The 26,513-nt window shown below is 35.5% G+C and overlaps 1 protein-coding gene and 3 long non-coding RNA genes across 4 annotated transcripts in view; 2 read left to right on the top strand and 2 right to left on the bottom strand.

Annotated features, from left to right (window-relative positions):
* The window catches only part of LOC309485129, a 183,690-nt gene that overhangs the window by 67,494 nt on the left and 89,683 nt on the right, over positions 1-26,513 (bottom strand). The gene's annotated exons all lie outside the window — the stretch shown is intronic.
* Positions 1,006-5,052, top strand: LOC309485127. Its single transcript, XR_014201071.1, has 3 exons — positions 1,006-1,572; positions 3,201-3,290; positions 3,382-5,052. It is a non-coding gene; the product is annotated as an uncharacterized lncRNA (long non-coding RNA).
* Positions 6,162-9,417, bottom strand: zfp36l2 (zinc finger protein 36, C3H type-like 2). The gene is made up of 2 exons (XM_082151191.1): positions 9,221-9,417; positions 6,162-8,645 (listed from the first exon to the last, which is right to left on the bottom strand). Exons 1-2 carry the CDS (start codon positions 9,260-9,262, stop codon positions 7,536-7,538), a joined length of 1,152 nt encoding a protein of 383 aa, XP_082007317.1. The 5' UTR covers positions 9,263-9,417; the 3' UTR covers positions 6,162-7,535.
* Positions 9,572-14,267, top strand: LOC309484807. The gene is made up of 3 exons (XR_014200981.1): positions 9,572-10,128; positions 11,648-12,196; positions 13,371-14,267. It is a non-coding gene; the product is annotated as an uncharacterized lncRNA (long non-coding RNA).

The following is a 26,513-nucleotide window of genomic DNA, read 5'->3' on the forward strand; positions in this document are numbered from 1 at the left end:
TGTACTAGAAGATGTGTCATAGCGCGTGTCATATCTGCCGTATAACAGTGAAAACATGGATAGCTGGAAAATCCAGTCAATGGTGGGGAAAGAGTAAAGTAGAATTAAAGTAAATTCCTATGTGCACTACCAGTGGACTAGCCTACCCAAAAATTCAGATACGCAGAATAAGAAACATATCTGTTTTATATCAATATTTTAATCAATATTTTCAAACAATGTAAGTTTCATAAGACTGTATATGAAAAACTATGTAAAAAAGTATATTTTATAGGCTACTCAATCAAAAGAGTTAACACAACTACAAGCCAAGTATACTTTGAATAATTAAACTTTTGATATCTCGATCAAAAGATTGAGTACAAGTATAGGCCAAATATACTTGGACTTTTCTCTCAGTATAAGTCAAGTACACTTAAGTGTAATTAAGTATATTTCTGAGAAGTACATAAAGTATATTTTTGAGAAGTATGTAAAATGTAGACTGAAAGTATGCTTTCTTCTTTTTAGTTGAAAAGAAGTATCTAATTGCACACTTGAATAAACTTCTTTTTCGTAAGGGCACTGCTGACTGGGAGCAACCCACAAGCATTGTCGTTTCAGAGAGACCCAGACCGCTTATCAAAGTCAGATCTTTCTTTCTGCCCATTTCTCCTGCATCCAACACATTGACTACGAGAACTGACTGTTTGCTTTCCATCTAATCTACCCAGACTGTTAAGAGATGATCAACGATATTCACTTCACCCATGACTGGTCATAATGTTTTGGCTCATCATTGTATATTATACACAACCAAACCTTCCTCTTTATTATGGGATAACTGTTGAGCTGGCTAGCAGTATTACAGAGGAACCTCAAATGGTAAACTTTATATTAAATCTTAAAAGTTTCCATAAATCAAAGCATCTATAAATTAATCACAGTGTGTTATTGCCTAGATGTGATTTTTTTTTAGGATAGTCTTATCTATTTGTCTTTATCTTTTACAAGCAATTGACTCAGAGAGCTGTAAATGTGTTTTATCCTGCTCTCCTCGAGGACCAAAGTCCCAGATTGTGAGTCAGACAGGAAATTGTTTATATGCACTGATATTCGCTCTGAGCTCAATCGTCCTCTAGCCGTCTCATGCCTGTCTGTTGATTTGTGAGGGCCAAGTCACAGTGCGATGACTGTGTGGTGTTAGGTTTCTTTCCAGTCCCTGGAGTATGCGAAAAATGAAGCGCATATGCAGCACAAGTCCAGAAGAACATCCAAACAGCCTGAGTTGTGTAAACATGAAACACAGAAAGGATGGAAGAAGTATCTGAATGAAGCCTGAATGTGGATTCAAATAAACATCTGTGGAGTGGTCCAGACTCAGTGTCTTTGGCTCTCTCCCTGATGGTTTTTACCACTGAACTGTTGCAAAAGGCTGCGGCCAGAACTGTGGCCTTCAGATGGTGACTGTTTCTTATTGTTCAAGAGTTGAGAAAGAGTATGCCTATACTCTTTCAATAACATTTTCATGTGTGTGAATTATCTGTTGACAGATGCCTGGCTGTACAAGTGAGGATCATTCAGAAGAGCGAGGTATGTACGGAAAATCTTCTGAAATTCAGAATATGTCCATCGCTCATGCCTACAGATGCCTAGAGTGACTGTCAAGCTAGTATTTTCACCTTGTCAGATACCTGAAAAATAATAATTAGTAATGTCTGAGTCCAACCAAAGCTGCCTACAACTTTAGCTGTGTTTCAAATCTTAGCGAGTACCAAATACCAAATATATAATATACGTGAAACAAATCATTGATACTAACAGAGGAAACATGAGGGGAATTAACTTGATTCTTATAAAAAGCATTAATATACATTGCACAAACACATTTTGGGTAAAACAGTAAGTTTTACAATGTATTTTTAAGAATTCATCATTGATGAATTCTTAAAAATACATTGTAAAAATGGGCAATAAATATATTCTATCTTTTATATATTTATATGGTAATTTTCTATATATTTTATTGCTCCAAAATATATAAAAATGTGTTTTGTATTATATTTTGGCATTTAAAGTTGTACATTTGAAAAATATATTTCCTTAAATTGCACTGTTTACATCTATCTAGCATGTATTTAAAATTCATTTTAGCCAGAATAAACAGATTATTGTTTTGCCTTATGACCTTAGCTGTGTCTGAAACCGCTCACTTGTTCACTCATTCACTAATCCCTACATAGTGAATGGCAGTTGAGTGCACTACATCAGCAAAGAGTGAACGAAAATGAGTGAGTCGAATTCGGACGCTGACATAATTATCACGCGCCAGAGAGCTCGGACAATTTCGTCATAAACATTACCTACCCATCTTTAATATTTCCTTTTTTGGCTATATGAATTGTATGTAACAATTGTATGTATGTATTTTTCACGTTTATTGCGTTATTTGAAGAAAAAAAAAGACTTGCTTGTAAAATTTATTTACTTTTTACATTTATATGTGAAAATAAAAGAGAACAAAACATTACACAACACATTTGTTTATTCAAATAGAGATATAACGGTATTTATATAAATAAATAAATACATAAAACTGTCCAAAAAAAAAAAAAAAACGTAAAAAACACGTTTAAACATTACTTTTATTACTTCAAACATTACTTTCGCGGGGTTTCCAGTCAGTGTCCTTCAAATGATTGTTTTCTATCTCGTGTACGACATTGCCATGGTGACATTGTTGCTGTCCGCCATATTTATTTTTCATTCACGCTCTATTGCCTTATCGTGTTGGATTGTGGGAAATAGTGTCTCAGCAAGTGTACATCGGATGTACGCTCGAATTCAGAGAGGATTGTGGGTAACAGTATTGAACGAATGTAGGGAATGATGTCGTTCACTCAGAATTTGGACACCACTACAAAATGGCCGACACCCTAAATAGTGCACTATATAGTGGATAGGGAGCGATTTCAGACACAGCTCTTGTCTTCAATCTTGGATGGTTTTTACACGGAGCTTTCATAGTGCATTCTGGGATTGCCTACATGTCAACATGAAAACTACATGTTGCCTACCTTTTGGAAGGCACATTTGTGGCAATAATGTATTCAAATGCATGTTCAACAACAAAAGCAGTTACTCGTTCATTAAACACAAATTTTGATTTATTTATTTTTGTCTGCAAACTACACATCCAGGCATCTTTCTTTACTCCACAGAAGGAGGTAGGTAATGATTACATGTGAACATCCCATTTCCAGTCAGGAGAAACAGAAAGGCTATTCTCTCTCATCAGCCTTGCGCTCAAGGTCAGTTTCGTGTACGCTTCATACTGACGTCAGTGTAGACTCTAACACAGCAAACTGTATGTTAATGTGTGTGTGTGCTTGACCTATTTAGCAGCCAGGATATCAGGAGGATCAGAAAGGTGACTTACTCCTGCATGAGTCAACATCATAAAACTCGGGCAGGAGGCTGTGGAGCTCCATTAAAGATAAGTAAATTTAAACTGACGTAGTGAAAAAAAAGCATCTGGCAAAACACCAATCAAGTGAGCAGGGCTCTAAATCAAGCTTTGTCTAACAGTGAGATTTATTAAAATTCTTAATATAAGTCACTCCACATCTGCAAGTTATGGAAGTTAATTTCCACCTCAGAGTATGTAAAAGAAAAATTATATTTAAGTTAAAATGAGAAATAGTCAAATTGTGACAGTCACTACTGTGAGATATAGTCACAAATTATGAAAAACTGCAGTTGTGAAATATGAAGATACATTTGGAGATATAAGTCACATTGTCATACATGAAGAAATAGTCAATTTTTTTTAGAAACAAAGCCATAATTGTGAGATATAAACACACAATTCTGAAATCGTAGTTGTTTTTGGTAACACTTTATTTTACAGAGTCCTTGTTACATGTTACATGTACTTACCATATTAATATTATGCATAATTACATGCAACTAACCCTCAACTGAATCCTAATCCTAACCCTATAGTAAGTACATGTAGTTGCTTAATATTACTCAGTACTTAAATATATAATTACACTGTAACAATGACGCCTTCAAATAAAGTGTAACCTTATTGATTTTTAATTATAATTTTTTTTTTTAGGTGGAAACAGGCTTCTATAGCAGGCAAACATCACCACATGAATTCTGTGGAGTGAACAGGTTGTGCCATTGTTCTGTGCTGTAGTATTTTGATTCAAATCCCAGACGGGCCTCTCATTTCCTTTAGTTTAGACCCCTACTGAGTGCGTTGCTCTTTATGGGGTCTTTGAATTCATTGTTTTGCACTGAGGGTACTGCGTGACACGGCAGATTCATCATGCTCGACGGTTTATTTCTGTGTCCCTGATTCTATTATGCCAGTGAATCCATCCACTGTAGAGATTTCCTGTCCCCTTGAGTCCATATGGTGGAGTTTGTGTCAATCCAAGCATCACTATTGCTCCATTGGAATCTAGCCCATCTTAGAGGAAACTAAATCAAGGAGGGCAATATCAGGCCAGTAAACTCTTAGCCCGCCACACCCCTCAGAATTCGTGTTTATGGATGTGATGTGCTCTAACTTTTCTTATGACTCACTGAACTATATTGTGTTGGCTTTCCCCTGGTTGCTCTCAGATAACGCTTAAGACAATACGGCTACCGCAGTGGCAGAACACATGGGGTTATGAGTATAGGACTGTTTGCACAAGGAAGGAAGTGTTCACTTAGTGCTTTTTAGACTCCAGCACTTGAGGAAGAGGAGGAGGAGGGTGGGACTTCCTTGCCTTGTGCATGGAGGCACTGAAACTAGCACCAAGCACATTTCTGACAACAAAACAGGAAAGGCACAGACCAGTTGGTTTGTTTGTCACAGGTGCTCAGTTGCTGAAGATAAGCCTGAGCCAAAGTGGAGCCTGTCCTCTATCCTTCAATGCAACAACCCTGTTCCTCAAAATATAAAAGTAAGTGGTCTTGTATTAAAAACAGCATGTGTGTGTGTGCATATATATACACACATATTTTATATTTACATGAATGTATATGTGTATGTATATATATGTATATATATATATATGTGTGTGTGTGTGTGTGTGTGTGTGTGTGTGTGTGTGTGTGTGTGTGTGTGTGTGTGTGTGTGTGTGTGTGTGTGTGTGTGTGTGTGTGTGTGTGTGTGATGAATATAGAGAACTATGAACATGGATTATAATAAACCTCAATAAATTATTATAATAAAAATAAAAGACAGATCTTTTTATCTTTTGTAATGACTTTTATTCTAACTCAAAAGTTTGACAGAATGTATGTATTCATATCTGAAAAATGACTCTGTGCCTCAAGCCTACTCCATATAAATCACAAAAGAATGGTAGTGGAAAATATCCAAGAGGAATAGCTCTGCTCCCAAGAGTCCCTAATCAGTGAACAGAGTGGTTTCCTGCTTTTGTGAGATGTGGTTCATTAATGGCTGACAACCTTTCTTTTACACATGCACAGTGACACGCAAAAGACCCCCCCTACTCTCACACACAAGCACATTGGATCCAGACATAAATGTTCGCATATAAGCTAACGCAATCATTTGAGCGTTTATCAACTTTATCATATGCTTGTGAGAGGCCATACATTACGCACCCTCTAACTTAAACAGCTTTGACTAACAAGTTCTTAGGATGTAAATATTTGTAGAGCGCCTTATCTTCACGAGCAGACCCTTAACACTGATACACATGTCTGCATGTGTTTTCCTAATTCCATTTCTTACCAGAACACAGAAGTTCATACAATGGCCTGCTACAGGAGAGTCTTTAAGTTGCTTTTATGTGATGATACTGAACTCATCTGCATAAACCAATGGTCATTTCCAGTGAGGAGACACTGGACATTGTTGCATTTCCAAACGGAAGGGTCTATAAACTACCTCCCACAGATCGCTGTGCAAGGCCACTGCACCACCCTCATACTTCACTTTCTGCCATTCACACAAAGCAGGCCTCTATTGAACATTCTGCCAGGAGAGACCAAACTCCAGGACATTGTAATAGCCATTTTTCCTGAAAGAAAAGCAGGAGGGCGGGAAACCAGACCAGAATAGAAAGTAGACAATCATTTACAGGAGTCTTGAGCAATAAACAACTCAAATATTCCACTAATAACTGAATAAAAAACTCCTCAAAACATCATTATCTTGTTCAAAAATGCCTTTATTAGAAGTTCTATATTTAAAAAAAAAAAACATACAGTACAAATTTACTCTGCACACTTTCTATACACACTCCAACTCCAGCTGACGTTCACTTATTACATTCAGTGTTGCTTTACTTCATCGAAAAAGTTAAAGTAATCGTTATTAACCAACTACAAACCTTAATCTCCCCAGTCAGCATGTGTAGAGAAGCACAGTTGAAAGGCAGAGTTTCTTTCATTAGGAATGGTGTGATCGAATGATCTAAATGTAGAAAAATAAACAATGAAATAGCATCTCATTCACCATAAAAAAAGGCATCTTGATCTATGAGCTACATTCAATTTGATTGGCTTTAGATATACACCAAAGCGACTGCTTTATTAGGTTAAGCTACAGTATGTGGGATCCTCAACCCCAGCAGGGACATATTAGCTAGTTATTAACCTCTAGATAGGAAAGTGCTACATTCTCTGGCACTAGACAGCAATCGTCATGCAACTGTGTGCAAATGGATACCTTTTTTTTTTTTCGGTTGTTGTTATAGTTACCGTTGATAAAGAAAAATGAAAAAAAGAAGAAAAAAAAAGGAAACAGTCATACTTGTAGGTGTGAAGTCAGTTAGTTCTTTACGGCCAAAAAGACCTCATAAGACAGGCTACATTCTACAAATGCCCATAGATCCTCTGACGCTCCCCTCCCTCCCAAGAAATCACAGCGTGACCTCATCAGACGCTCCCACTTTTTAATATAGATACACACAGTAAACAAAATCGAAATAAATAGCATACAATCTTAAATTATTTACCTATTTACAGTAAAATAGACAAGTTAACAAAAATATATTATTGTGAGACAAACCCAACCGTTTCCAGATTAATATTGGCGATCACAATTTAAACAGGAATATAAGTGTATTGCTTTAGCTTTGATAAATATACCATATGGACTCAATTTATCCTTGAAGGCTATACTTTCAAATGACAATAATTTCAAATGACAATAAATAAGTTAAATAGATTTCAAAGCATGATGCAAAATGCAATGATACCACACAGTTAAAAAAAAAAAAAAAATCTGCAGTGACATTCCATGGCCAACTTATGAGTCCCAGTTCTTGTGCGCTCACACCACTTTCAAACGTATGGAATGTTTTCCCAAGACTTGCTTCTAAATAGGCCTTTTTTTCCCTGTTTTAGACTGTTGAAGCCATTATCTTGGTATGTCATTGTAAGGAAAAATGAGAAAAGACATACATAGTTGCATCTCAATCATGACAAAATCATGAGAAAACCAACAGCTGAGACTGATATTTGACCTGAAACTCATGTTGGCACTACTTTTTGTAAAAGGCTATAACAATAATAGCAAGTCAATCGTCTGAAATCGACAGCCTGCTGAAGATTGGCAAACGTCTATTGGCGTCCATGCTGGGCGACTCCGAGCCACTGATTGTGCCGGAGGAAGAGCAAGAGCCGCTCAGGTACCCCTCGGGATCTGAGAGGGAATCCGGCGGGCTCGGTGGAGAATCGAACACTGGAGACTCGGAGAGCGGATGCATGGAGGGCAAGTGGCTCATTTTGAAAGGTGGCGACGGGGGGCAAGTGTTGGTCTGAATGTTACCGTACAAGCCACCGCTGGTCTGATGGGTAAAAGCGCGTTGGGTCTGAGGGATGATGGGGGCAAGAAAAGCCTTAAGATCCTGATCTGGGAAAGTGAACGCATTCAGACAGGGTGAACTGGGACTGAGTGCGCAGGTGGGCGGTGGGGGTGTGCGGGACGTTGGGTTGTCAATCAACAGAGACTCGTTGATGCAGGAGCTGGAGAAGCCGGAAAAGCTCAGGCTGTGATGCAGCTTCGGCCTTTCCCGCTGTCTCAGGAATGGGTTTGATGACTCCTTCTCTCCCAGGACACCACTGAGCCTCGCTTGAGTGTTACTCGTGGCAGCTCTGCGCTCATCTGCATTGTGAATGAAGTGGCAGCGGGGGCCGTACGGGCAGAAACCGATGGTGTGGAATGTGCGACACGGCTCAGTCTTGTACTTCGGGTGGCGGGACAGGTTTCTCAATTCGTGATAGCCGTGAGCAAACTGACACTTTTCTCCATACTTGCATGAGCCATTTTCCTCAAAAGGTCTGCAAAGTTCGGTTTTGTAGCGGGTCGAATTGATCTGAGAGCCAGGCTTTTGCTGAAGGATTTCCTGCAGTTGTTGACTGCGTTCACTTGTGTCACTGAACGCACGGTCTCTGTACTTGTTTTCTTTATTCATGAAGGCAGGTGTTGAGCTCTCAAAACCGATCTGAAGCCTGTTGCTCATGTTGAAGTCCATGTGGTTTGTTGAGTTACTCCTGAAATAACCAAAAGACCTGTTGCTGTTGGTGTTGGTATTGGTATTGGTATTGGAAGCAGCAAATGGGACCCCGACATTCCTCTTTTCCAGCATATTTTGGAGAAAGATTGCATTTGAATTTGGGACTTTTTCCTGAAAGAAACCAAACAGAGAATTCCTAAGCACAGATGTCAAACAGTTTTAGTGGGTAAATGTTTAAACAAATAAGACTATAACCCTCCTGAGGTGACACAAGTTATAAGACGCAAGTGTAAAAAAAAAATTTAAAAAAGTTCGACAAGACCAAAAACACATTATGAGAAGTAAAATGTGCATGTTAAATGACAAAACGGATCTGAATCAGCTTGTCTTGCCATTAAATTTACAATTTGTGTCCAAGAAATAGATTTCAAAGACTACCTTAATTTGTTGAATACAAATAACTATCATAAAGTTTGTGACACATAGCGGGGGGAAAAAGGAATTAAAAAACAAAACTCGTTACTCGCGTTCTCCCTTTAGAGCGCGTTATGTGCCACAAACGCCGAGTGAGTGGTAACATGTAGTAAACATGGAGCTCTCACGTTACAAGTTTGCCAGCGCGGATAAATTTAATAAACAAACTAAGAAGATTAAAAAAAATTAAAATAATCAAAATAAGTTGAGAAAACAAACCGAAGTTAACTTAAAACAACTTCTAATACTCGTTTTACAATATAAACTCTTACCCTGTCGAAATCATATATGGAAGAAAGCACCGAAGCAGACATTTTCTATAGTGAGTTCCAGTTCAGAGGGGGGAAAAGTTTTCGGACCGAGAAGGATCCTTGTGCTCTCAAAGAAATCCACGGCTGAACGGGGTTTGCGTCTTCAAACGGAGTTGGTAAAGGTCGCTGGAGTTCTTTGGAGTTGAGCCGTACTGGTTTTGGGGAGTGTCGCTCATGGGCAAAGTTTGCACATGTGTATAAATGCGTTGCAGCTGTTAGAGGGCGGAGCTTGTAGAAGTTCCAACAGAGCGCTGCCCGAAGCCCCGCCCTTCCCGTCACGTGGGTTCGGTGCCCTCGTGAACACTGCGTGCCTCAAGACAATTCAACACAGCAGAAATTGAACTCAGGTGCTTGAAATCTTATTCTCCTCTCCTCCTCCTGTAGCTCCCCGCAAGAGGTCCGACACTAAATTGTTCATTTTTAAGGCTGCATTCCTCCATCTAAGCTACTTTCAAAATTGCACATATTTGAGTAGCCTATGTGCCATTAAAAGTTTAGGCCTATGTAATGTTGTTTTACATATTTTTTTCATAGCCTAATAGTAGCCTAGTTCTTAATCCTGTTTATGGAGGACCCCAGGCAAGGAACTGAATATTTTGGACGTCTCCCTTATTTGACACATTTCAGGTCTTTCGACCTCTACAGTGCCCCCTATATGTTGAAATGTGATGTTCCGTTACAATAAGATGGCAATGCTTGGCAATAGGCCTGGATTTTTTTTTATGTGCAATATAACAGACAAGAATTAAGATGCTCTTATGTCACTATATACCAGCGCTTTTGGGGTACAACATCCGCAGTGCAGTTTTAGATCAGGAATAATCCATTGTGTCAGATTCAAAATGTACTCTACCATTCAAAAGATCAAGGTAGGTGAGATTTTTTTAAAAACATTGCAAGTCTCTTAAGGTCATAAAGGCTGGTTTTATTTAATCAAAACTACAGTAAAAACATACAATAATTTTGTATGTAAATTCTAAAATAATAATAACCGAATTTTAAAATATCTCTCTCTCTCTCTCTCTCTCTCTCTCTCTCTCTCTCTCTCTCTCTCTCTCTATATATATATATATATATATATATATAGTAAAAAGTTTGGAAACATTACTATTTTTAATATTTTTTAAAGAAAGTCTCTTATGCTTATCTAGCCAGAAAAAATACAGAAAAAATGTGAATATGCTGATTTGATTCTCGGTTATTATCAATGTTGGTTGTGCTGCATTCTTAACATATATTTTTTATTTAAACTGATATTTGTTTCAGGATTCTTTGATGAATAAAAAGTTTAAAAGAAAAGCATTTATTAAAAATCGAAATGTTTTCTAACAATATAAATCTTTGCTACTACTTTTATCAATTTAACAATATTGCTGAATAAAAGTATTCATTTCTTTAATTCAAACTTTTCAACAGTAGTGTATATAAAGATTTATATTGTAAATAAATGCTGTTCTTTTTTTAAACTTTTTATTCATCAAAGAATCATGAAAAAAGTATCACAGGTTATAAAAAAATAAATAAAAAAGCAGCACAACTTTTCCCAACATTGGTGATAAATCAGCATGAATGATTTCTAAAGGGAAAATCTATTTTTCTATTATTTCTAATGTGACTGAAGACTGGAGTAATGATGCTGAAAATTCAGTATATTAAAATAGAAAACCATTATTTTAAATTGTAATAATATTTCACAATATTACAGTTTTTTCTGTATTTTTGACCAAAGAAATGCATGAACAGAAGAGACTTTTTTCAAAAACATAAAAAATAAGCAGAATTTTCAGCATCATTATTTCAGTCTTCAGTGTCACATGATCCTTCAGAAATCATTCTAATATGCTGATTGATCAACACCAGTTTGACTAGTAAACACATTCTATTATATTCATAACTGGTTCAAATGTTGTCTGCCCAAATGGTTAAATTTATGCATTATTAAATTAAGTGGAAAATGATTTGTTTCCACACTGAACTCTGACTCAAAGGAGAGCATTTGTGGGATCAGTTCAGTGGCTATTTAAGTTCAGTCCATGTGAAATTCCCATCATTTTTTAAATAAGCAGTTTCTCTTAGCACTCCTCACCACAGTGGCTTTCCGTATGATTAGACCCATATATTATGTAATATGTTACATGCGTTACACCGTCTCATTTTGCGTGATTCAACTTGTGTATATAAACTAAAGATGAACTGCTATAGTGGATAGGAAAGTGGCAGAACTCTAATCATAGTAGATGAAGTTCTTGACTACAAACCCTCAATTTAGAGCTTTAAATGACACGCAAAGTGCAAGCCTTAGATCAGCCGTGGTCCACGGACAACTGAATCAACCCATCAAAAAATAAAAAAGAGGAAGAAAACTCTCAAACAAAACTCTGTCCACAGAAACCACTCATCCATTACTCTGACTCCGATCATTCCAAAACATTACATCATTGCAGAGAGGGAACATCGCTACTATGGCCAGAGCGGCTGCCAAGGCGTCTGCACAGGACTGTACACTGACTTCTTTGTGATGTCCACAATGAGTATCCAAGGCGACCCCTAGAGAGGACGGCCCATAAGGGAACGTTTCTTGTCTTCCATGATACACATGGTAATGCTGAACATTCTTTCTCTGACTGTACTGTTGCTGTGTCGAGTCACACTGACTGGACTGTTATCGTTTGAAGATGCTGCTGATGTCACGTATTCACGTATTCCCCTCATACATACCGTATTATATTTGCTGATTGATCTCTCATTGAAAATACTGACAGATTGGGGCCCTTGTTTTTCGCCCCAGGGACTTCCCTACAGGCCGTAGTGCATCCAGAAGCCATGTTTGAGGTCTGCTCAGCTTGTTTATGTACGGTTACACCCAGAGCTGAATTTAACCCCGGCTTCCATCTGTTGCAGCACCCAGGGCCCTGCACGGAGAAGAGACCGATTTGGGTCGGTCTGTGCCGCTCGCTTACTACTAAGCACAACTTGCTCCTATGTGTTATTATCGTCAGAGGCGTCTCCTCTGTGGCAATATTCTTTTTTAGCCAGGTTTTTTTTTTTTATGCTTACATTGACCGTAAGGTTCATTTAAGGTACTTTTTAGCTGGATTTCATGTCAATTTTATGGTAAATATGAAATTATTTAAATACTAAAAAAGGAAATATTTAACAAAGAATAATAAAAAGGAGGAAAACACATTATAAAAAATAGATTTAGTCATTTTGACTGTCATTTTCACTCATGAAACATTTTTCTACATTTTATTGAATTGTGTGTTTAGCTGTATTTCATGTCAATTTTATTGTAATGAAAATATTTATATAAGAAATAAGAAAATATTTAACAAAGAATATTAAAAAGGAGGAAAACACATTATAAAAATAGATGTAGTCATCATTTTAACTCATAAAACATTTTTTTCTATTAGCATTTGATTGGATTTAGTTTTTAGCTGGATTTTATGGTAATTTTATGGTAAATAGGAAATTATTTAAATAATGAATAAGGACATATTTAACAGAGAATAAAAAAAGGAGGAAAACACATTATAAAGGAATTTTCTATTAGGATTTTATTGAATTTAGTTTTTAGATAGATTTCAGGTAAATTTTATGCTTAATATACAAATATTTAAATAAGGAAATAATTAACAAAGAATCTTAAAATGGAGGAAAACACATTGTAAAAAAAAAAATGTTACTGTCATTTTTCTCTTATAGAATAATTTTCTATTAGCATATAATTTTAGATGAAATATTAAATTATTTAAATAATAAATAAGGAAATATTTAACAAAGAATATCTTTTTAATTTTAATAATTTTTAATATTTATATTATAAAAAAGGAGGAAAAGGCATCTTTTTTGGGGGGTCCTTTTGACTGTCATTTTCACTCATAAGACAATTTACTATTAGAATTTTATCAAATTTATCAAATAGCCAAATTTCATGTCAATTTTATGGTGAATATAAAAATATTTAACAAAGAATATTAAAAGGTGCAAAAAAACATAAACATATCTATATTTTGTCATTTTGACTCATAAGACAATTTTCTATTAGAATTGCATCGATTTTTGTCAAATTATACTTATCTACTAATGTACCCGCCCTTGTTTTCAGATTACATTTTGGGAGTCTCTCCTAAACTGGTGCTGTTCCTCCCTCCTGGTCATGCCACAGAGCTAGTATTCTGGGTTTCAGTGTGCCCTATTGGCCTCGCCACAGCCAGGCAGCCTTTCATTACACTAGCCAAAGGAGGTGCCTTGGACATCCCCATCGAAGACACCATCACCACACCCCATAGTGTGCCCAGCAACTCGCTTCTCTGTATACGTCAACAACGGAGATGAACAAAATAGCACTCTGTACTGGCAGCTGAATCACTTCTAAATCTAAAGCTTGAGAGTTGTCCTTGTTGTAGCGTGATTTATCATATTAACTTGTGTCCTTCTTATTTGACATGCAATCATTTTTATTGTGACAATTTGTAAGGTTTAATTAGAAAGTAACAATATGCAATTACTTTTACTGTCATTCACAAAATCTTTTCAACCTGACATATGGGCCTGTGATGGACTGGCCATTCTCCCAGGACCCGGGTGTTTCTATGTGTTATGATGCTGTTGGGCTCTGGCATCCCACGACCCTAAAGAGGACAAGCAGTTTGGAAACTGGATGAATGAATGTCATGGCTGGAACTACAACGCCCTCTGCTGATGAAATAAAACTTCACAGATCCTTCCTTTCACATTCCATAAGTAGCCTACTTTGTTTAAAAAGGTCATACATATTATACATTCATACTGTAATGAGTGAGACTATATCAGTTATTTCAGCTTTGTGCATAATAATATATAATACCTTATAATAATAGGAAGAATTAAAGTTGCATAATTAAAGAGATAAAGTGTGCCCGCAGCTAAAAGTTGGCAATTTGACTCTAGTTTTGTCAAAATTAAAAAAATATAAGGGTCAATGTGGTGGGTAGAGTTTGAATTTATTAATCATTTTTATCAAAATTTTACATCTTTTATTCTGTTTTTCCTGCATGTCAAATTTTATACCGGTCACCAGAGGGCAGTATGGCACTGAGAGAGTGTGTGTGTGTGTGTGTGTGTGTGAGAGTGTGTGTGTGTGTGTGTGTGTGTGTGTGTGTGTGTGTGTGTGTGTGTGTGTGTGTGTGTGTGTGTGTGTGTGTGTGTGTGTGTGTGTGTGTGTGTGTGTGTGTGTGTGTGTGTGTGTGTGTGTGTGTGTGTGTGTGTGTGTGTGTGTCCCGGTAAACCCCACATTATGTCCCCACAAAAATGGCCATATCCGAAATCCTTGTCCATTTGGGGAAATTTTTTGGTCCCCATGAGGAAAACATGGCTATACTTGTGATGTCCTTACAATATAGTGAAACGTGTTTAAAAAACTGCTTTTAGAGAACATTTGCAGTGGTCCTTACTATTTGAAAGGTAAGTCTTATTTGGTTTATCTCTCTTCTGCTTCAGTACTAGAGCTGCATGAAGATGATCATGTTCCCCTTCATGATTTAAGAATGATCATGTGAGCATCTTGTGCATCAATGGAAGAACATCTGAACGTCTGTACAAAGGGGTTGACCGTCACAAAATTACTTATGTTACCTAGGTTGATAGGTCACCTAAAAAAAAAAAAAAACGGTGAAATTTACGGTACAAAAAACGGCAGCTGTGGTTGCCAGTATTTTACCGTAAAAAATATGGTTGCAACCTTTTATGTTTTACGAGACTTAAATTTATGGGCAAAAAAAAACCACAATGTAAAACAAACCTGTAAAATTTACGGTAAAAAAACTACAGCTTGGTTGCCAATATTTTACCGTTAAAAAAAAAAATATGGTAGCAACCTTAATTTGGACATAAATTACGGCAAAAATAAACTAAAATAAAAAATCAGCAGGACTTAAATGTGTGGTAAAAAAAAAACATCAGCTGTGGTTCCCAGTACTTAACCATAAAAAATACAGTAGTAACCTTTTAGTTTTTACGTGACAACCCTTATATTTCATTAACCAATAAACGTTATCATTCAATTTCACTAAGTATTAAAATCTGCTTTATACCTTTGAAATATACTGATAACCACCGTAAAAATACAGGCGGTAAAACAGAAAACCACGTGATGATTCAAAATTCACCACCATTAGTTTTCCACAAGCTGAGGCACATATTAATATAAAGAAGGTGCACAGTCATACACACAAATACAAAACCCCATCATGATGACACACATGACTCCATAAACATTCATTTAACAATATATGGTGTAATATAAACCCCAAATGTACATAACTGATAACAAAAACTAAGAAGAAACATACTTCAAATGTGAACTGTCATGCAGGGAATTCTGGGAATGTCAATTTAGAAAAACAACAAGAATGAGATGAGCAGAAACACAAGAACTACAACTGACTTCGGCCACATCCTTAGATGAAATCAACTGAAGATAAAGAACAAGAAATCTCTCAAGATCTCATCAGAGGATTAAACAACTCCACAAACAACATTACCAGCTTCACTTATTACTAACCAGATTGACTTTATTTCTGTCATACATCAGTTCTGTTTGAGAACTGACAGAGGTTTAGATGTTGATGATTTATTGTTTTATTTGAAGTTACCATGATGGTGATCAATGACTGCTTTAGTTGAGCTCTTGACCCTTGACTTTCCAACATTAGTTTATCTCTGCTGCTGTTACTTATCTTACAACTTGTAGTCTTTGATTATATGGGTCATTAATTTGACTTTATTGATTGTAGTAGCCCTGATTCTACAGCATGTGATCCATCAGTGTTGTGATAATCTGAAGAATTTTAAAAACATTGTGCACAATAAAGGTTTGAACTACTGTATCTTTCAGACACTCACAGACATCAAGAATCAGCATATGAATCTCAACAACGGTGATGATAAAAGTGCAGTGCACGATGGGAGCCATCCATCACAAGTCGTCAATATCTCCCAATATGTATTGCAGCATGAATAAATTATGCTGAATTGCCTTAGAATTTTCTTTTATTATTATTATCTGGGTTTTTTTTTTTTTTGTGCAACTTTTTAGTAGCTTGTTTTGTGATGTTCAGAGTTTTATCGGATTATTTTGTTGATTGTCACCGTTGTTGAGATTCATACGCTGATTCTTGATGTCTGTGTTGGTCTAAATCGAACAGTTGAAAACCTTTTTTTTTGTACACCATGTGTTTTTAAAGCTCTTCTGATAATCTGTTTATCAGACAACAGGCTGGCTCGCATGCGGTAGGGTCACAGAGATATTATACTCAAAAGCGTGAAATAAATTAGTATTAAACATTCCTCATACAATGAAAGATAAGACTTTTTATGAGATAAGTGAATCAGGCCACTACATGACGATTATGTCATTATCAATAAATAGCCAACAACACCTTATCACATTTTCTCTCTGATTTTCATGCCATAATGAATGTGTTTTATAAACACTCAGTAAAAGCAGCCAGAGAAAATCTAAAGTTAGAAAGTAAAGGGTCAAGAGCCCAACTAAAGTAAACACTGATCTCCATAATGGCGACTTGATCCTAAACTTTATTATTTTCAATAAAACATCAACGTCTAAACCTCTGGTAATTATCAATAATAACTTTTATGACAAATTGGTTTGTAATACAATATTTTTAAATTACAGTCAACCACAGCTGGCAGTTTTTTTGTTTGTTTTTTTACCATAAACTGAAGATCAATGCCATAAAACCTAAAATATTACTAGTTACTACCATATTTTTTTTAGGGTAAATCGCTTGCAACCAGCTGCCAGTTTTTTACTGTAAACTTTAGAACAATGCTGTAAAACATAAAAATTGCTACTGTATTTTTTTTTATGGTAAGGTACGGTAAATGCAACGGTAAGGTTTTTTTTTTACATGAAATGTCCCGTGAGAGCTATTAGTTTTTCACTGTATACAGTAAGGGTACATACTGTTAAGCAATTAACATGTCTTGTTCGTTGCTTTTTTTTATATAGAAATAGCACAAATTATGAAATATTTATTAAGTAAATAAATATAAATACAATAATATTAATGAATATTACAATAAATTTTTTAGAACTAGGCCTACTAAAAATTGTTATTTAATATTAGCCTACTCACTATTAACTACATACATCGTGCAGAATCTGAAATATTTATAAAAAAAATAATAAATCATACAAATATAGTCATATTAATGAATGTTATTTACAATAATAATATAATAATGATGTTTGTTTTACATTGTTCACAAACCTAAAATGTTTCATTTATTATTGCTATTACCTAAATAGTGCAGAATTTGAAATATGCATTATTTTTAAAAGGTTTAATAATATTAAGAAATACTATTTACAATAATACTATAATAATGTTCTTTGTTAATTTTTTTTTCAATTTATTACCGCTATTAACATAGCGCCAAATCTTAAATACATTCATTAAATAAATAAAGCATCATAAAATGAAGGAATATTATTTACAATAATAATAATATTCTTTGTTTTACAGTTTATTACCAGATTTAAGTTAGAAATCCCAAAAGTCAAAATTGTCTCAGAATTTTGCACATCAACATATTTTGGTGCTGGTCATAAATGAGTTTGAAGAAACATCTCAATTTGGTGTGAGGCTGTGAGCTAGAGTTGTAAAATATCTCAACATAAACAATTAAAAACAAGTAATAACCGAAGCAAACCATGTTCACACAACTGCTTGCCCTGGCTTTATTTGTGCCTTAAAAGCAGTGACTATTTGCTGACTATTCGGCACATAAAACTTTCATTCGACACATTAATGCTGCTGAGTGGATTAATGTGCAGGGCGAGGGAGCTGGTTCTAACGGACACTGGAAGTGAAAAGCTGTCTCATGCTTGATTGGACCTCACCTCCTCGCAAACTCATGCAACCTGGCAGAGTGAACTCTGACCTCCGTCTGCGCCTAAGCTGTAGTGACACGGTCAAGGTGACATGGCAGAGCAGAGCTGACTGAGGGAAAGGCTGTGCGCTGGTCTGTAGCCCAACATGGTCACATTAAGAGTCCACCAGTAAATAATTCAGACCGAGCAGTCGCAACAATGCAAACATGTTGTTATTAGTGTTTCGCTTCAATATTCATAGCTGCGAGAGGGGATGGGGTGCTCGGAAAGTAGTGATGGAGGGTAGTGATGCGTTTATGCGTGTGTGTGGTCTATATGTGTATTTATGTTTGGTGGATTAGGGGGTTTGCACAGTGCTAGGCCGTTTTCCTTCAAAGCCATGGGCACCTAACCCAGTTTAAAGAAATAGTCCAGGTTTAATGCATATTTAATGCAACTGACCGCATTTATGGCAGCCTATAATGCTGATTACCACTAAATAAATAATTTCTTATTAAAAAAAGCTCTATGGCAAAGGGCAATTTTGGAGGAGTTTAAACACAGTAGCTATTCAGTAATAGTAGTATTATTTAAGCTGTAAATATGTTTAAATAAGTTTTGCAGTTGTTTTAGGTTTATGGCAAAGCATTGTCATTGTAACAAGTTTGTAAAATTGAATTTATCTTTACACAGACAATGTTATTTAGTGATTTTTTACACTAAAGTCAGGGTAACGCATCTCACTCTACACAGTAAAAAATGCAGTCATCAAATTAACACTTGAAGTGTTAATTTTAACACTACTCATCATATATGGTCCTATACATATCTCTCTCTCTCTCTCTCTATATATATATATATATATATATATATATATAGAAAAGGTTCTATATGGAACCTTAAAGGATTCGGTCAGATTTAGTTTTAATTAATTAGTAATAAATAAATAAAATAACCTGCTAAACATGAAAGTAATGTGCAATCATTTAATACATTTCTCTTGATATTTATTTTTTGGAATAAATGGTTCTTTAAAGTTGAGTCAAGATCTTTTGGGTTATAGAATCTTTTTTAGGATGCACCGATATGAAAATTTTGGCCAATAACTGATAATTTTTTATATTTGAAAGCCGATAACCAATAAATTGGCCGATAAATCTAAATCCAAATTTTTATAATTTTTGAGAGCCTGATTATTACAAAAATAAAAGTCTCACCATTAAAAGCCATGTCCCAAGCACACAATTGTAATGTTCTCATTATAATTTAATGTAGCCTATGACAACCTATATGACAGCATGTTGCACTTAACTGTATTTTCCTTTTTTGAAGAGATTCCATGTTTTGAAGTGATTCCAGTTCAAAAACATAATGGGAAACAGCGCGAATCTGAAGTGCCTCAGCTGATGGAAAAAATCTATTATTTATTGGCTTTACTATATTGGCCTAATTTTCTTATTGGGTCGATAACGATAACAAAAATGAACATATATTGGCCACTACTGATATTGTGGCCGATATGTCATGCATCCCTATCTTTTTTTAATCTTTTTTTTTAAATGCTACTATTGAAGTTTTTCTTTACAAATCTGCTCCATTTGCTTCCATTGTAAGTGTGACACAGTAACTGTAACACAGTTTCGTTTTTAATAAAAGGAGAGAGAAGTGGTAATACATTTTTGTGGCAATCAACATTATGCCTCAAATGCTGTCAATTGACAGCTTAAGTTGTATTGATCCCGTAATAATTCACTGAGATTCCGAAGTCTTGCGAACTACATAAGACAAACAGGATTTCATTTGATACACAAAATAAATTCCCCCACTGCAATTTTCATTCTCATTATGCCATTTGCCGTGCTCTAAATATGCTCCAACACATTCTACAGCTAAGCCGTTGCCAAGCTGCTTAGGAAACGCTACAAAACCATATACAATGTGTTATTTAACTGAAATATCATGGAAAGAATAATCTTTCCCAGATAAAGATCCAGTACATCTCAAATATAGATTAGGGAGTGTTTTTTTATGATGAAACTAGAGAAACCCCCCCCCCTCCATACATGCAGCATCCAGATCCCTTCGTTTTTCCCTGAGCTTAAGTCTCAATCAAACTTGCTCTGTGCCTTATTTTTTTAATACAGAGTCTCAGCGGATTAATCGGGTTGCTGAACTGAGCATCAGCAGCTGCTCCTTATCCTTATCATTGCCGTATTGACCGGCCAGCCGTTGCCTCCCACAGAATCCTGCAGGGACCTGAATTAATACTCTGTATAATTCCACACAATCCCAAGAAAAAAACTCGTCCTGCTGCCAGGCCACTTGACTCGTGTGTTCCAGTGGGCTCTGGATGGCACCGGCAATCTCTGTAATCATTCAGTAAGCCTCTGCGCTGCTCAGTTCAGCTGCTTCTTCAGAGCATTAATAAAAGAAGGAAAAAAAGAAAAGAAAAAGAGCAGAGCTGGGTTGCACTGTGTGTCAAACATGTTTATCCTGTCCAGTAATTAAAATGGGGTCAATTGACATGGCTCCCGTATGTAAACACATGAATAGACATGCAAACAAACACACATATGGATGATGATCACCAAAATGAGTTATCGACACCATGTCTTTCAAAACCATTTGAAGAATTAAACTCATCCATTAAGGCGAGTCTGTTTTCATGTCAAACTATCCATGTCAAAGAAAGTGTAAAGACGACGAATATCTTCTCATTTATTTGCATTTATTAAAAGACAATTAATAGGCCTACTTTTGAAAATGTAATGTAATATTATTTAATTAAATGTTATATTTCTATCGTTTATGAAATATTGTTGTTGTCGTTTTGAAATATTATTATATAATATTATTTATTTGATCTAACTTTTTAAATGTTTTGCTTGTGCTTTCATTCTTCAAAATGAATGTTAGGATTGTAAGGAAATAATTCATACTTTTAAGTTTGGGTTAAATGACCAAATAATAATTTGACCAAATACTTTTTGGAGCTATACTGTATATTATTCATAGCCTATTCATAAACAAACATACACAATCCAGGTAAAATCAGGGCAAAATGGAGACTCTGTAGCTGCTTTCAAAACTATTTGCAGACATAAGCTCACCCATTAAGACGATTCGAGAAAGTGTGGAAAATTGTTCGATTTGAAAAATATTATCTGCGTATTTACTTACATTTATATTATCCCTTTAAAAACAATATTATACCAAACAGATCTGTGTGAATGTGCCACCATCAGGACTTCCTACACCTGGTATAGAACCCAGAAGAATAATTTTCCGCTGGTTCCTTCGAGATTTTCCAATGAAAAAACGCGGAAGCGAGTTAGCATTTTAGCACTTCCGGTACCATCGTCCTGACATCAATTGGATTTTTGAATGGGTTTCTGGTTAAATGGCTGAAATAAGGTCTGTGGTGAACACAAGCTCAAGACACTTTTACGTTTTATTCTACGGCATAAAATACATCGGTATTACCCCACTTTCATTTTTCAAGCTGTTATGTGTCTTGAAAAAGGCGGTTGCTAACAAGTGGCTTAATGTGACTACAGAGGCAGTCGAAGTGATTAAACATCATCAACCAAACATGTAAACTCAGTTCGCTTAAAATTGTGCTCTTATAAACTATTCTAAGTCTAACTTTCTGAAAAACGTTTTTTAGATAAAAACTTAAAGAGTTGTAGGAAGCTTAGTGATGGTGACGTTACGAGTCATGTGACCGTGGTGTAGTTCATTTATAGCCTTCCTTTAGCTTTTTACTTCTGGCGACTGCATTTAGTCTTCAAAATCCTTAAAAGTTGTGTTTATCTGTGAAAATCATCTTGATGGACAAAACATGTAAGTATCATAAACTTTTGTTGATCACAGAGATTGTTTTTTTATGATAATACAAAAGACTATGGAAAAATCGTATTGGGTTTTTGTCGAGGAAACCAGTGTGATGCTAACTGCGATTGGCCTACAACGTGACATCATGCATGCACCACTCAGACAACACCGCGATAACAACTAAAAACGCTGTATTATACTGCCAGGCCAGTAGTTAGCGATGTCACTTTGTAAAGAAATACTATGCGCCTATAGACTGAACATGTAATACGCATGCACATGACTTCACTGTTTTCACAAATTCATGTTTTAATAGTTTACACGGAAACGATAACAGTATCGTTTTCAAAAACTTGCACTTTAAAACCCGTTTTCAGGCCCCCAAAATGCAGTTGTCGTGCAAATGAATGACCTCATGGTACGTTTACATGACAACAATGTTTTGTTTTTGCATACAGGTGACACAATTGTTCCACGGATCCATGAAAACGACTAAAAACGCTGTATTATGCTGCTAGGCCAATATTTGGTGGTCATTTTGTAAAGAACCACAACTCGCCTATAGATTAGACACGATAGACACATAATATGTATGCACATTGCACCGTTTTTGCAAAATAAATAAATAAATAAATAATCGCATAGTTCCCTGCTGTTTTTTTTCTGTTTGGAAAGTATATGTGCATTAGACAGCAGATAGACAGCAGATATAGTTGCATATGTGCATGGACAAACATGCTATATATATATATATATATATATATATATATATATATATATGTCTGACCTAAATGTATGTCTTCTGTCAGGAGGAAGTGAAAAGGAGAGAGTGGCTTTGTGTCTCGTCTCCGCTGTGACATAATCAGAGCCCCAGATTTATGAGCAACCAGATCCCTTCTGAGGCTTAGCACTGTAAACAACTTGGATCAGGCCACAGATTTAAGAACATGTACCACTTGCACTTGGTACTTTTGGTCAAAGAAGATTAGACATGACAATTTTTAATTTGTTTCTGAATCCGTTTTATAAGTCGATAATGCCTCCACTGTCTTTTTATAGCATAGGGTCTGAAATTCTTATAAGAAGAAGCCAAATCAGGGTTTGAGCAATCAGAGATGAGAACCACAAGAGAAGAGGATCATGGGAATCACTGGCACATTACAAATTAAACTGGTGCAAATTTAGAATCCTGCAACAATGCTGTTGTTGCTCAAATGAAACTTTAAATCTGTACCACTCATAAATAAAAACAACATCACACCGGTTGAGGCACATACACACACACATTACAAATTGCATGAATTTAATTTATGTTTTAAATTTAAGTATGAATTAAATGTCCAAAAACGTATAATAATATTATAATATGTAATATAATACTTTTTATATATAACATTTTTATTTAAAAATAATATTTAATATATACCATTATAAAAATGTAAAAACATTTATAATATTTAATACATATTTAACATACATAAATTATATAAAATATAATCTGTATAAAAGTAATATATATATATATAACAAATCCAAAACATTTTGAATAATACAATATACATTTCATTGTATACTGCAAATAATATATTATTTTAATATAATATGTAATATATAAGATTATAAAAATATATTAAAACATTTATAATATTTAATGTAATTATATATAATATAAATATATTATATATAATTATATAAAATTAAATGTTAATAAATAATAATACCATATATAAAGTTTTATAATTTTGTCTTTAGAATTATATATATATATATATATATATATATATATATATATATATATATACACAAGATATATATATATATATACACAAGATATATATATATATACACAAGATATATATATATATATATATATATATATATATATATATATATATAAATTCTACAGACAAAATTATATATTATATATTACAAGATATATATATATATATATATATACAAGAAATATATATAATTCTATAAAACTTTATATTTAGTATTAACATAAAATTGTATATAATTATAATATATTTATATTATATATATATTTAATTACATGAAATATTATAAATGTTTTAATATATTTTTATAATCTTATATATTACATATTATATTAAAATAATATATTATTTGCAGTATACAATGAAATGTATACATATATATACATTATATATATATATACATTTTATATATATATATATATATATATATATATATATATATAATTGATATATCTTATTTAATATTTTGTTAAATAATACAAAGACATTTATGCATTAAGTGTTTTGGCCATTGTATATTATACCATGTCTGATTTATAATCAAACAATAGAAACACACACTCTTTGGATGTGACTGCATTGTTCAGCTTTCTGATGTTAAAGAACAGCATTCCACTGTGAGTACAGAGAGCATGTTCTGCAGAAGTGAGACTTCAGTCACTACAACCCTGCCCTGAGACGCCCGTGATAGCTTATCCTGTAAACTTGAATCTCTGATCCATGCAGACAGAATTATTCAGGCCTGGCATGTATTTAAACGTTGCAAATCTCTCAGGGACCTTTCCCAGCTTTGCCCTCTGTCTCATAAACATTTTCTTATCCTGCATGAGCAGGAGCTGACATCCGATGAGTTTTTCATTATTAAGACCTGACTTAATCGCACTATAAACAGGAATAACACAAAATGACAATGACAATAATAATCATATTTCTGCAAGGATAAGGCAAGGAGAATAATCTTGGCGTGACACGAATGTAATCCCAGCTCTAGCACATTGTCTGTAAGGATCTAAAGCCCACACATGCACACAAAACCACCTAAATGCTGTGCAACAATTAAACTCTGCTAATGAGAAAAAGAAGTGTATGTAAGCGCCATTCAAATATGTGTTTCCATTAAAAATATTGGTTTCAAAATAAATAGTGTGCTGTATCCTTAATCAGTCCCCAGACGAATGAAAGGAACGTTCTCTCTTTAACTGACCCATCTGACAACATATTATGAGGCCTGGAAGGCAATTATAATTTAAACATCAAATAAAAGGCCCCAATCTGACAAAACATCTCGTCACGAGCCCTAATATCCGGGGTACTTCTGAATGGCTGTTGTCGGGAATGTTTTTGACCACATGGCAACCAAATACAACTGATGAGACGTTTAACCTTGCCATCTTGCACCAGAAATTGTGCAGCTGACAAAGACGTGACTGCAGCTCCGGTGCAGATTTCCATTTTTGGGTTAAATTAGAAAGGAGAGAGCCATAAAGAAGAGGAGTTTCACAAGAACAAAATGGAAAATGTGAGACTTTATGGAAGGTATCATTTCATTATAGCTGATACAGAACATAAGGATCATTTCTCATATCATTTAAGTGTGCGTGTATATGTAGTTCCCATCAACTCAAGCGAATCCTTGAATGATGATGGGATTATGAAGGAGATCATTTGCATGTTGTAACAGGCACTGTTTTACGGTGAGGAGCGGCACACTCTCTTGCTGTTGCATTCCCATTTATTATGCAAATGAAGCACCGCTTCTTTCTCCTGTCAGAACAATGAGAACGGGCACAGAGGGGGGCATCATCTGGGTCATGCTGGGTTTTAAAGCTCCCGCTTTTGTTTGCTTTTTGGCACGGTCTTGATCTATCAGAGGGTCATTAAACAGTAAAGTAGGACATGCCGGAGCTCCGCCGCCGAGGAAGATGAACGGACCGCTGGAGCTCTGCCCAGGTGGTTGAGTGGATGGTTAGAGATCACTCAATTAGCACATGCAGAAATTCATTTAAATCGGTCCTGACATTGTCAAAGAGCGGCATCGAGCGCTCTGTACGCGACCCTCTGAGCTAAGTGGGTGACGGTGTGTGTTCCTGACGTCTGGAGGTGGCAGAATAGGCGCAGATGCTATTAACCCTCGGCCTGTGGGTTTGCAAAGCCGCACCGGCCCGGACTCCTCCTCAGAAATGCCCATCTCTGTGTCTGCGTACAAACTCCCCCACACTCACGCCCAGTGAGGCACATTAAACAAGGGTGACAGGTCTGCTGGTCGGCAGCCAGGCTAATGGCTACGCTGCCTGAGAACGCAACGCTTGGCTCTATGTGGACTTGGAGTGTGTGAAATGTTCAAAACATTCTCCCATTACCATCTAAGTCACAGTCACACAGAAGTGTTAAGACGGCCGAGCAGAAGGAATATGGCTATGGAAGGCCAAAAGGGCCAAAACGTTTTGGTCCTGTTGGCCTTTCATATACAGCAGGCAGGAACAGGAGAGATTAGCAGAGTAGGCCTATATGTTCATTTATCCGCTAATTAATGCTTTTCGTTATGGTTACATGTCATTCAGATTTTCTGAAAAAGCTTATTTTAATGTGATTACTAGCAAAATATTAGAAAATAAGCAATGAGACATGTATGTTTTTAGAGACTTTTTATGTAGGCCTATTTAAAGGGATAGTCCACCAAAAAAGAAAGAAAATTCTGTCATTTACTCACCCTCATGTCGTTCCAAACCTGTATGACAGGGAACGACAACTGGCGGCCCGC

This window comes from Leuciscus leuciscus (genome assembly GCF_965113295.1).
Source record: "Leuciscus leuciscus genome assembly, chromosome: 21".
Taxonomy (NCBI): Eukaryota; Metazoa; Chordata; class Actinopteri; order Cypriniformes; family Leuciscidae; genus Leuciscus; species Leuciscus leuciscus.